General features: G+C 37.4%; 1 protein-coding gene across 2 annotated transcripts in view; it reads left to right on the forward strand.

The window, feature by feature from the left end:
* The window catches only part of CBFB (core-binding factor subunit beta), a 57,272-nt gene that overhangs the window by 18,816 nt on the left and 25,128 nt on the right, over positions 1-13,328 (forward strand). For both annotated transcript variants that reach the window (XM_023244834.2, NM_001305028.1), the window contains exon 4: positions 12,589-12,705. In XM_023244834.2, coding sequence (XP_023100602.1) covers positions 12,589-12,705 — 117 coding nt within the window. The remainder of the gene's footprint in view (positions 1-12,588; positions 12,706-13,328) is intronic.

The following is a 13,328-nucleotide window of genomic DNA, read 5'->3' on the forward strand; positions in this document are numbered from 1 at the left end:
AAAGAATGTAAGATTTCTCAATTTTTATATTATGTATCAAAATAATGTTTTAGATACATTTGGTTAAATAACAGTATTATAATTAATTTCACCTGTTTCTTTTTAATTTTTTGAATATGTCCTAGAAAGTTTACATTTACCTCTGTGACTTGCATTTGTGGTTCCCGCTGTATTTCTATTGGACACTGATGCCTTAGAAAACTCCACAGTCCTCTACCCCTCTTCACAAAAACAAAACAAAAAACAACACAAAAAACAACCCACTATCTTGACTGATATACTTATTCCCTTGCTTTCCTTTGTCATTTTATTCGTATGCACATGTTTCTAGACAATGCATTGTTTAGTTTTGAAACTGAACATAGCAAGCACAGACTTCATGGCAGTATCAGTGAAAGACTGTAATGTAGTTTTTAACGTGAAAGCTCCTAGGAGATAAACTGAACAGAGTCTCAGAGTCAAGTCTGGATTTTCAGCTTCTTTGCAAATTTGAAAAGCCCGTCTGGGGAAGCTTGTGAGCGGAGTCATGAGTACGTTGTAGAAAACCTAAGGCTCACACTGGAATTGGGACGTGTGCATAACGTGAGCCAATGTTCACAGCATGCTAGAGATCCGGAGGAAATAACGGTCAGAGGGAGTGGGCTACTCTGTATTTTCTGGTTCTGTTTTTTGATTCTACCTCCTTTTCACAGGAGTTTCTCCATAAATCTTTTCATTTTATAAAACTGAAACTGTAAACCCATTAAATAATAACTTCCCATTCTCCTTTCCCCAAGCCCTTGGCATCCACCATTCTTTTTTTTTTTTTTTTTTAAGTTTTATTTATTTTGAGAGAGAGAGAGAGCGCGCATGAGCAGGGGAGATGTGGAGAGAGGGAGAGAATCCCAAGCAGGCTCCACACAGTCCACGCAGAGCCCAACACGGGGTTTGAATTCACAAACTGAGATCATGACCTGAGCCGAAAACAAGAGTCAGATGCTTAACTGACTGAGCCACCCAGGCACCCCTGGCATCTACCATTCTTCTTTTTATGATATTGACTAAGTACCTCATGTAAGTGAAATCATATAGTATTTGTCTTTTTATTACTGGCTTATTTCACTTAGTATAATGTTCTGAAGATCATCCATCGTGTAGCATATTGTAAAATTTTCTTAAAAGGCTCAATAATACTACTTTGTATGTTTTATACCACATTTTGCTTATCCATTCGTTTGTCAGTGGACACTTGGATGGTTTCCATGTTTTAGATGTTGTGAATTATGCTGCAATGAACATGAATATACATATATGTCTTTGAGATCCTTGCTTTCAGTTCTTCTGAATGTTTACCCAGAATTGGAATCGCTGGATCATAATTTTAAAAAATGTTTTTTTAATGTTTTTTTTTTTTTAATTTTTTTTCAACGTTTATTTATTTTTGAGACAGAGAGAGACAGAGCATGAACGGAGGAGGGGCAGAGAGAGAGGGAGACACAGAATCGGAAACAGGCTCCAGGCTCTGAGCCATCAGCCCAGAGCCTGACGCAGGGCTCGAACTCACGGACCGTGAGATCGTGACCTGGCTGAAGTCGGACACTTAACCGACTGCGCCACCCAGGCGCCCCTTAATGTTTATTTTTGAGAGAGAGAGACAGAGCGTGAGCAGGGGAGAGGCAGAGAGGGAGAGGGAGACACAGAATCCGAAGCAGGCTCCAGGCTCTGAGGTGTCAGCACAGAGCCCTGACACAAGTCTCGAATGCATGAACCGAGATCATGACCCGAGCTGAAGTTGGATGCCTAACCGACTATGCCACCCAGGTGCCCCTCTGGATCATAATTTTTTTTTTTTAACGTTTATTTATTTTTGAGACAGAGAGAGACAGAGCATGAACGGGGGAGGGTCAGAGAGAGGGAGACACAAAATCTGAAACAGGCTCCAGGCTCTGAACTGTCAGCACAGAGCCCGACGCGGGGCTCGAACTCACGGACCGTGAGATCATGACCCGAGCCGAAGTCAGCCTCTCAACCGACTGAGCCACCCAGGTGCCCCATGGATCATAATTTTTTGAGGAACCACCATACTGTTTTCCACCGCAGATGAATGTTCTTTCTGTGTTCCCACCAGCACTGCACCAGGGTTCCAGTTTCTCATTCTTAACCAACACGTGCTTTCTATTTTTGTGACAGTAACCATGCTAATGTGGGGTGGTATCTGTCATTATAGTTTTGATTTGTGTTTCCCTAATGATTAGTGATGTTGAGCATCTTTTCATGTACTGATTGGCTATTTGTGTATCTTCAGAGAAATGACTGTTCCGGTTCTTTGCCCATTTTTTTTTTTAATTTTTTTTTTTCAACGTTTATTTATTTTTGGGACAGAGAGAGACAGAGCATGAACGGGGGAGGGGCAGAGAGAGAGGGAGACACAGAATTGGAAACAGGCTCCAGACTCTGAGCCATCAGCCCAGAAGAGCCTGACACGGGGCTCGAACTCCGGGACCGCGAGATCGTGACCTGGCTGAAGTCGGATGCTTAACCGACTGCGCCACCCAGGCGCCCCACTTTGCCCATTTTTTAATTGAATTTTTTGTTGTTGAGTTTTAGGAATTCTCTATATTAATTTTGGATATGAATCCCTTAACATATATATCTTTTGCACATACTTTCTTCCATTCTGTGGGTTGCCTTTTTACTCTGTTGATAGTGTCTTTAGATGCACAAAAATTTTTAATGTTCATTGAGTCCTGTTTGTGTTTTTTTTTGTTATTTGTGTCTTTGGTGTCATCTCCAAGAAATCATTGTCAGATCCAGTGTCATGAAGCTTTTATGCTATGTTTACTTCTAAAAGTTTTATAATTTCAGGTCTTACAGTTAAGGGTTTGATCTGTTTTGAGTTAGTTTTTGTATATAGTGTTAGGTAAGGGTCCAGCTTCATTCTTTGCATGTGGATATCCATTTTCTCAGCACTGTTTGTTGAAAAAGACTGTTCTTTCACTGTTGGATGGTCTTGACACTCTTGTCAGAGATCATGTGACCATATACAAGATGGTTTATTCCTTGGCTTTCTATTCTATTCCATCAGTCTGTATGTTTGTCTTTGTGTCAGAACTATACTTTTTTTGATTATACTGTAGCTTTGTAGTAAATTTTGAAATCAGGAACTATGAGTCCTCACATTTTTTTCTTTTTCAAGATTGTTTTGGCTATCCATGGTCCCTTGAGATTCCATGTAAATTTTAAGATGGGTTTTTGTATTTGGTTAATGCATGCATTTATTGAATATGTACACACATACAATCTCAGTTCCAGGTACATTCTGAATTAAACTGTATTATGATTTCTCTTTTGAATTATAAGGAGTAGAGGGTAAATTACATTAAATCACTACAGAAGAAGCTATTTTTTACACTTACATGCAACCCAATTATGATTCAGAGGCAAGTGAAATTGAATGACTCTCTTAGTGATTATCCAACAGGCAAGCAGTTGACTGCATTTATGAACAGGGAAGAGCATGTGGCTAAAGGAAGATGAGTCAGAACCAAGTATCTTCCAAAGAAATCTGTTAAATAGACTACAGAAACAATTAAAATTAAAAGGCAGGGTACATACTTCATTAGCAGAATATCTTGTTTTCCTTGGTGTCTGTGCCATCCTGGTATTACTGCATATCTGTTGATTCATTGGTGAGAACCTTTGTTCAGTTCTCTCAAAAAAAAAAAAAAAAGGCTTTTTTCCCTTGGAAAGAAATCGCTTTGTAAAACATTGGTGGTAATGTGCATGCACGCAGTCAGTATGTTTTTGGTGCTCTTTGTGTCTCATATGTTTTATGAATGTTTATGTCTTAACTAATTTTTACTCTCACCTGTGAAAGAGGTATTATTTAGCTCTGATTTTATATGTAAGGAATCTGAGGCTTATTAGCAAACTTAAATTTGTCTCAGACACACTGATAAAGCTAGAATTTAAATCCAGGTTTTATCTGATTCCAAAGCACATTTTATCACTCTTCCTATTATAGTGATAATATTCCTTTTCTTTTACCAATATTTACAGTTGGACCCCCTCGATGGCTCAGTCTGTAGAGCTTGTGCCTCTTTTTTTTGTTTTTGTTTTTGTTTTGTTTTTTATGTTTGTTTATTTTTGAGAGAGGGAGTGCTCGAGCCCATGAGCAGGGGAGGGCAAAGACAGGGAGAGAAAATCTCAAGCAGGCTCCACACTGTCAGCTCAGAGCCTGACATCACACTCAAATTCACAAACTGAGATCATGACCTGAGCCAAAATCAAGAAATAAAGAGTTGGACACTCAACCAACTGAGCCACCCAGGCACCCCTGTAGAGCACATGCTTCTTGAGTGCAAGCCCCACATTGGGCGTAGAGCTTACTTAAAAAATACATTAATTCATCAAAAATAAATAAAAATAGTACAGTTGATTTTCATTGTATGGTAGTTATCTTCTATAGTGGCTGCAGACACTGAATTAGTACTAAACAGCTGCTTGCCAGGATGTTACAGAGTTAGGTTCCGGCAAGCCCCGGGTCATAACATTTTCCTCGATCAATACATAAACTTGTTTTATGTGTTTCTGTTTAAGGAAAACTTGTTTAATATATATTGTTTATTCATTAACACTGAACAATGGTAAAATGTTAGGCATCTAGATTACTTATAATCTTTTGCCATTTTGAAAAAAAAAAAAACCTTACAGGTGAACATCCTTATCAAATATTTTGTGTACATCTTTGATTAAACTTTAGGATATAGTCATAGGGCATGACATTATTTGATCAAAGGAAAATTCACACTGCTAAAAAAAAATGCCTTCCCAAAATTGTTAACCAGTTTATACTCCTGACAATATAGTAGAACCTGGTTTCTTGTAGACTTGAAGTTCTTTTTTATTTTTTACATTTGTTTAGAAATAGATACAGTTATCTTGTTTTAATTTTATAGATTTGGTTATCGTTAGTGAATTTTTTTCAGGTCTTTGGCCATTTTATTTATTTTCTTTTAAACTTACTTTTTTCATATGGTTAGCCATTTTTCCTATTTCCACTAGTTAAATAAAATATCCTTTTACCATTGATTTGAAATGTTGCCTTTTTCATTTATTAAATACTTGGTTTCATTTCTGATTTTTTCTTTATTCTAGTAAGTTTCTTCTGACTTCCGTAGCACTGGTACCTATGTACTGGTTGCATTGTTACATGTTTTAATATCTAAAAGGGCAGAAAAATACTTTCTAATATTTTCTTGGATAGTCTGATTCTTTTTTATGAACTATAGACTTATTTCTCAAATTCCAGAAAACATTATTTTGAGATTTCATTGGAATTTTGTTAGAATAAGGATTACTTTGGGATAAATTGGCATTTGTAGTCTTACCATTAGAGAATATCACACCTCACCAGTTATTAAAATCATTTGCTTTGTTTCAGAAATTAGCTATTTTCTTTTTATAAAGTCTACATGTTCCTTCTTAAATTTACTCTTAGTAGTTGATACTTTTATTGATATTTTAAAATAAGGTGTTTTTTTTCCATCTTATTTTCTAAAGAGTTACTATTGTAATATAGGAAAGTTGTTGGTTTTTGCATATTATTTTTATCAGCAGCCACTTTATTTTTTTTAAATTAATTTATTTATTTTGAGAGAGACAGAGACAGCATGAGTTGGGGAGAGGCAGAGAGAGAGAGAGAGAAGAGAGAATCCCGAGCAGGCTCTAAGCCTCCAGCACAAGGCCCAGCGGGGCTTCAACTCAGGAAACCTCAAGATCATGACCTGAGCTGAAACCAAGAGTCGGATGCTTAACTGGGCGAGCCACCCAGGTGCCCCATCCAGCCACTTTATTGAATTCATTAATTCACTTGGTTTTTTAGTTGAATATTCTGGATTTTTCAGGTAGATAATCTTCAGTCTTATTTATGTACAAGTTTGCTAGAACTGTAGTCTTTCTAAATATTTATTTATTTATTTTGAGAGAGAGCACGAGCAGGAGAAAGGGGCAGAGAGAGAGAATCTTTAAGCAAACTCCATGTGGAGCCTGATGAGGGGGCTTGATCCGAAGACCCTGGGATCATGACCTGAGCCAAATCAAGAGTTAGCTCAACCTTCTGAGCCACCCAGGTGCCCCAGAACTGTAGTCTGGGGGCATTGGAAAGCTGACGGATTTAAACTTCTTACAGTTTTACTATCATTTGGTACATTCCGTTAACTTTAAGAGTTAAGTGAGTCCTAGGGGCGCCTGGGTGGGGCAGTCGGTTAAGCGTCAGACTTCAGCCAGGTCATGATCTCGCGGTCCGAGAGTTCGAGCCCCGCGTCAGGCTCTGGGCTGATGGCTCGGAGCCTGGAGCCTGTTTCCGATTCTGTGTCTCCCTCTCTCTCTGCCCCTCCCCCGTTCATGCTCTGTCTCTCTCTGTCCCAAAAATAAATAAAAAAACGTTGAAAAAAAAAAAAAGAGCTAAGTGAGTCCTACTTAATGTAAGGGGTGAATTCAGTTTTGATTCTTACAGTTCTTTATTTATGTAGTCAGCTCTTCCTCCTTAAAGACTTTAAGTTGACTGGTGTTGGAATCTTTTTTGGATGGTAGGATGTACATCTTTTTTAAAAATTTTTTTTCAACGTTTATTTATTTTTGGGACAGAGAAAGAGCATGAACGGGGAGGGGCAGAGAGAGAGGGAGACACAGAATCGGAAACAGGCTCCAGGCTCCGAGCCATCAGCCCAGAGCCTGACGCGGGGCTCGAACTTACGGACCGTGAGATCGTGACCTGGCTGAAGTCGGACGCTTAACCGACTGCGCCACCCAGGCGCCCCTGTACATCTTTTTTAAATGCCTGGTATATTCACACTGCCCTGGATAATCATACCCTGCACAAAATGATAGGTAGTAAACGTTTGTTGAATAGGTGGATCTTTTCAAATTGAAATTAGAAGCTACAAGAAACCATTTCTAATTCCAGCTCTGTTTCTGCTCTTCTATTAATCATTGTTTAAATATTTACCGAATACCTAAGGGGCTGATCATTCCCTCTTACTGTTTTCTCTAATAACTCAATTTCTAGATTTTAGTTAACAAGTGTTTTAAGTTCTAGCAGTTTATTATAGAGAAGTGAACTATTCTTTCTGATTGAAATGGTTTTTTTGACAATAAAGTTTTCTCTTTGTTTTTGGCAATAGCTTTGACACTTAGTTTCTGTCTCTAGATGTATCTTTTTCTCTTTTCTCTTTTTCTTTTTTTTTACTTTGAGAGAGAGAGCACTAGTGAGCAAGGGGCAGAGAGGGAGAGAGAGAATCCCACAAGGGGCAGAGAGAGAGAGAGAGAGAGAGAGAAGTGGGCCTCAACCAGGGCTCCTGTTTTACCCAAAGTGGGGCTTGAGCTCACCTGGTACGGGGCTCAAGCTCACGCAGTGTGGGGAGTTTCTGTCTATATTGATTTTGTGGCTTAGTACTGGTGTGGTGGGAGTCTTCTTTGCAAATCTACCGTTTTTCTATTTTAATTATCTTGAAATTATTTTCTTTAGAACTTCTCAGAAGAGACAACTCTTTCTGCTGTCCTGTTGTACCCTCAATTTCTATTCTTAGTGCAGCTACCCAGGAGCTAGAAACACTAAATAAACTTCTATAAATATATAGTATTTTAGAAGGGCAATTGAGGATGCCACTGCTTATTCCAAATTTAGATATTCTCAGAATAAGTAGAGTCCAGACTCTCAGAGATAGAACTGTTTCTACAGGTTGATAAATGAGAAGTTGACTAGGTTCTCTTATATGTCTCTTATGTCTTTCCTCTGACATTTATGTTGCAAAACACAGAATGACTAATTTTTAGCTATTTAGGAAGTTTGGTCAATTTAAGTGAAGACTGTTTATTATCTTTCTGGCTCTCTGCTACAAAGATCTTGGTGCCTATGAGGGAAGAGGAAGAATGAAGTTTTTACTGTCATGATTGAATCTTTTTGCCTTGCACAGTCTTGAGAATGTGGTGAAAGTAGTGAACTTACAAAAAAAAATGCACATGGGCTCAGTCAAACACACACATTTTTAGATAGAATTTCAAGGTGTTTCTGGTCTTTTTGAAACTTCCATAAACCCAAACTCCTGTAGGTTCTCTGAACTCCAGACTAAGAACTCCTGCCTTAAATAAAAGCAATCCTAAAAGTTATGAGTGACCTAAGATCCTGTAAGATAATACTTAGGTATCTAATGCATCCAACAAAGAGGAAATTTTTCCATGGGGTCCTATAACTTAACCTTTAGCCACTAGGTTCCTTATGTGTTTTTCTTTCTCTTCACTGGCTGTTTATAGCCTGCTCTGATGGGTTCTTTTCTTTTATCCAGCATCTAGACATTGGATGTCCTCAGAGTTCTTCCTGCCCCCCCTTCTTTTCTCCTTCTACTTATTGCTTGGCCAATGTCTTCCTCTCCCTTGGATTTAAATACCACTGTATTGTTGATGGCTGCTAGATTTATATCACCGGCCCATATCTTCTCAGAGTGCTAGTATCCCATATGCAACTGTAAAGTTATTATAAGTATTTTTATAATTGTTTTATTGAGATAAAATTCATATACCATAAAATTCATGCTTTAAGAATGTACAATTCAGGGATTTTTAGTATATTCGCAGAATTGTGCAACCATTACCACTGTCTAATTCCAAAACATTTTCATCATCCAGAAAGAAACCCTGTACCTATTAGCAATCACTTATCCCTCCCCCACCTTCCCTCGCCATCAGCCCCAGGCAACCACTAATCTCCTTTCTGTCTCTCTCTGTAATTGCACATTTGTATGTGTCAATGTATATTCACATCTCAAATAAATGGAATCATGTAATATGTGGCCCTTTTCTGATTTCTTTCACTTAGCATAATGTTTTCAAAATTGAACAGGGGCGCCTGGGTGGCTCAGTCGGTTAAGCGTCCGACTTCGGCTCAGGTCATGATCTTACGGTTCGTGAGTTCGAGCCCCGTGTCAGGTTCTGTGCTGACAGCTCAGAGCCTGGAGCCTGTTTCAGATTCTGTGTCTCCTTCTCTCTCTGACCCTCCCCCGTTCATGCTCTGTCTCTCTCTGTCTCAAAAGTAAATAAACGTTAAAAAAAAAAAAAATCTTTTTTTTTTTTTTTAAATTGAATACTGTAGCATGGGGCACCTGGGTGGTTCAGTCAGTTAGGTGGCCGACTTTGGCTCAGGTCATGATCTTGCGGTCCGTGAGTTCGAGCCCCGCATCAGGCTCTGTGCTGACAGCTAGATCCTGGAGGCTGCTTTGGATTTTGTGACTCCCTCTCTGTCTGCCCCTCTCCCACTCATGCTCTGTCACTCTTGCTCTCAAAACTAAATAAACATAAAAAAATTTTTTTAAAAACAATATTGTAGCATGTATCAATACTTTATTCCTTTTTGTGGGTGAATTGTATCCCAGTATGTGGATAATGCCAAGCTGACAGTGCATACCTGTTTTTGCTGAAGCTCTACTGCTACAGTGATGTGGTATTTAAAGCTACAGAAGGTGACAATAAGGTCATATTATGCATAATTCGGATTGAATGTAATGTCACACCTGATATTTAGAGATTGATTTTATTAAAAATTACATAAAAATATTACCTTATTTCCAGAAGAATACAATGTGAGGCTGTAGTCATTTTGAACTTTCTGTGAAGTCTCACATTCCCTGCTACTTTACTTTTGGAAAAATAAGCAGGGTATTTTGTTGTTTCTGTGTGTGATGAGCTGAATCTGTTTCATACTTTTTTTAAAAGTTTATTTAATCTCTATACCCAACATGGGGCTTGAACTCATAACCCCAAAATCAAGAATACATGCTTTTCCAACTGAGCCAACCAGGCACCCCTGAATCGATTGTTTTTTGCTTTTAAAGGCTTTATAGAATACATTTCGTTTAAAATATTTAATTGTCCTAGGACAATAGATTTAATCCCTAGGTCACATTCTAATACATTTTCTTTTCACAGTTTGAAATAAGTCATCATTATCTTCAGTGAAAAATATCTTAGTGTTTAAATTGTATTATTAGATTATACTACGAAATGCTGAACTGTTAAGAGACAGAATTTTATTTTCTTCATACTTTGAGGTTTGGTATTCATGAAATGTATGAAAGTGCCAAACATTTGAAGATCTAAATGTAAAACTGTATTTTTGAATGTGAACATCTAAATAAATCACCAGAGTCATCTAAATATTATTTTACATTATGATTCTAGGCACTAGCCTTGACTAAGAACTATAGTCTTTTTCCGAATCCACTTAGGAATTTCCCGAAACAGATTGGTGGTTTTCTTTGTCGTGAGAGAATGTTTATAAAGAAGTAATGAATGGGCTTTTTAAAAATTCAGTAATTTCATAAGGAAAATAATTTTGATTACAGAGTTAATATGAATAAGATAGATTATGGAATCTTTGATTCTAAATGATATAAATCATGTGATGAAGAACATAGAATCTAATCATGAAGTTGACCTTTCTCTCCTGTTAGAAGAGGAGAATTCTGTGCATGATTAGTGTGAGAATTTAATGAGGTACTTTGATAGGTGAAATGTTACAGTCCTCACTGTGTGGCACCCTCCCATGTGAGAAAGAGTAGGTGGAGATCTTGATTAGAAGATGTGTTAAGTCAAGTTACATTGATAGGCAGTGAGGAGGGCTATTGTTTTTAGGTTTTGAGGTGTTGAAAGTGAGGTTGTCATAGTCACTTGTCTGACGAGGTGCACTTTAGTGGAGTTTTAAATTCACAATGTAGAAGAGAATGAGCACTTATCAGAACAGAAGGAAATATGTGGTTAAACGGTTTCAGCTATAACTGTAGGCTACTTCCCTTGGTCCAAATGGGAGGAGAAATGGAACCTTATGTTTTGGACTTCTTTTCCCAATATAAATAGAAGTTAGTTCAGGGTGGTTTATTGGAGCCCTTAACAAGAAAAAGGTTGTGTTAATAGTAGAGGGGAATGACAAAAATAAGATGGCATAAATCCTGTAGGTTTTATTTTACAGGTGTCTCAGTTGTAATTTTTTGAGCATATTTATAATTGTTGACAGTCAATTATTCTTATTAAACCTTTCTAAAAACAAGAATGCCCCAAAATTTTTGAAGAAACTGCTGAATTGAGAAAAGAAAAAGTTGATGTTTACAGCTTTTTACTTAAAATGAAGACTGTCTTAACCAATTTTATATAATTACAAGTAATAAATAATGCTAATTTTAGCTCACAAAAGCACTTGGATTATTTAAATAAAATATATTTGGTGTAGACAAATGAAGACCTTATTTATAAATGTATATTTGATAACCTGGAGTTTTGAAAAGTCATTGAAGTCCTGCTTCTTCTGCATTTAAGAAATCTTATTAAGGCATTAAATGATAAACATCTATGCTGATTTTTATTCTGAAGCCCATGTTTTCTTTTTGTTTTAATTTTTTTTAAGTTCACTTATTTACTTAGAGCATGCATGCAAGTCAGGGAGGGACAGAGAGAGAGAGAGAAAGAGAGAGAGAGAATCCCAAGCAGGCTCCATACTGTTAGTGCAGAGCCTGGTGCGGGGCTCAAACTCATGAACTGTGAGATCATAACCTGAGCCAAAATCAAGGGTCAGAGGCTTAACCAACTAAGCCACCCAGGTGCCCCTGAAGCCGGTGTTAAATGAGGTAGAGAAGATCTAAAATAACAATGTTTGTTTGTTTGTTTGTTTGTTTTTTCCTAAAGTCACTATTAGGATAGTGTGATATTAGGATGGGGGAAGAGTGTGGGAATTATAATAAATTTTTTATATTTCTTACTGTTTCACAATAAAATTTTCACCTTAAGATGACAGTATTAGCACCTTTCCTTTTTTCTTGGTGGATCCTTAATTGTTCTTGAGCACAGTTATATTTTCAGGCAGTATCAGAATTTGGTGGTTGAAAATGAAACTGGTCTGAATTTTGAAATCATACCTAAAGTGTCTTTTAATCTAGAATCATTTATGTTTACTTGAAAAGTAATGGTGAATAAATAAATGTTGTATCACTTAAGTTTCTTTGGTTAAAAGCAGACTAACTGGCTAACTGAAGTTAGAAAAAAAGGAAAAAAGCTGCATTACTTCATAGGAAGCAATGAGGTAGCTTATAAAACTGAAGGGAAGTATGAAGAGCCCGACTCTGGGTGGCTCCAGGTTTCCAAATAGAGGGAAACTGTGTGTGCTGTCTTTAGGGGCTCGTGAATTCCAGTTGTTTTCCATCTTTATAGCTTTTTACCCGAGGTTCAAAAATCAAGGCAAAGTACCTATTGTCCTAGCTTCAGCTTCAACTATGTCTATTTCAAGTATCATTTTATTATAGTTTTTATAAAATTTGTATCACTTATTTTAAAAAACAATTTGAGAGAATTATGACTAGAAATAAAATCCTGGTAAACCAGATTAACTTAACTTCTAGAATTTGGTCAGAGCTATGGTTTATATACCTTCCTATAATTCTTAATTTTATAATTGTATTCATCTTTTTTTCCCCCAAGAAAACCACAGGTTTCCTTAAAGTTTATTCTTCATTTTTCATGTATCTGATGGCTTGTCATTGGTTTTCATGTGTCTTTTCTGTGTCTTAGGTGTATTTGAAGGCTCCCATGATTCTGAATGGAGTCTGTGTTATCTGGAAAGGCTGGATTGACCTCCAGAGACTGGATGGTATGGGCTGCCTGGAGTTTGATGAGGAGCGAGCCCAGGTAGGGTGACTTCAGGCTCTACTGAACATGGTCCCTTTCTGTACCCCTAATCTTCAACTAGACATCTATTTTACCCCATCTTTAAGAGTAAGTGTAAAAAGTTTCATGTTGAAGTGATGTTGAGGAATCTTTAAGATGTGCAGACTCATTTCAGTCCTGGTTTTGGAGAAAGTTTTTCCTTCAGTGGTTCTAAATTTCATTGGATTATTCCTGTCTGCTCAGTGGGGGCACTTCAAAGTCCAGTAAATGGTTCTGTTTAATATTTGTTCTTGATCTTTAGAACATTAGATCGGGTAGAAGAGTTCAAAATAAAATGTAGCATTTCTGAAATGGAGCAACACTTCTGGAATGACTTGGTGAGGAGTTTGGTAAATCCTCTCCCCAAAAAGCAGTGCTTAAACTGGACAAATTGTTTAAAACACACACTCGTGCATACACACACACACACACACACACACACACACACACACACACACATATATTTAAGGTCTCTGGAAATTAACCAAAGGACATGCATTGAGAGGTATTTATTCAAAAAAAGCTACTGAATTTCAATAAGGACAGTGATAACTTGTGTCAGTAGCTGCTTCCATTAGTTCCCTCAGCTCTCTGGTCCCTCAGGT

Source organism: Felis catus, chromosome E2 (genome assembly GCF_018350175.1).
Source record: "Felis catus isolate Fca126 chromosome E2, F.catus_Fca126_mat1.0, whole genome shotgun sequence".
Taxonomy (NCBI): Eukaryota; Metazoa; Chordata; class Mammalia; order Carnivora; family Felidae; genus Felis; species Felis catus.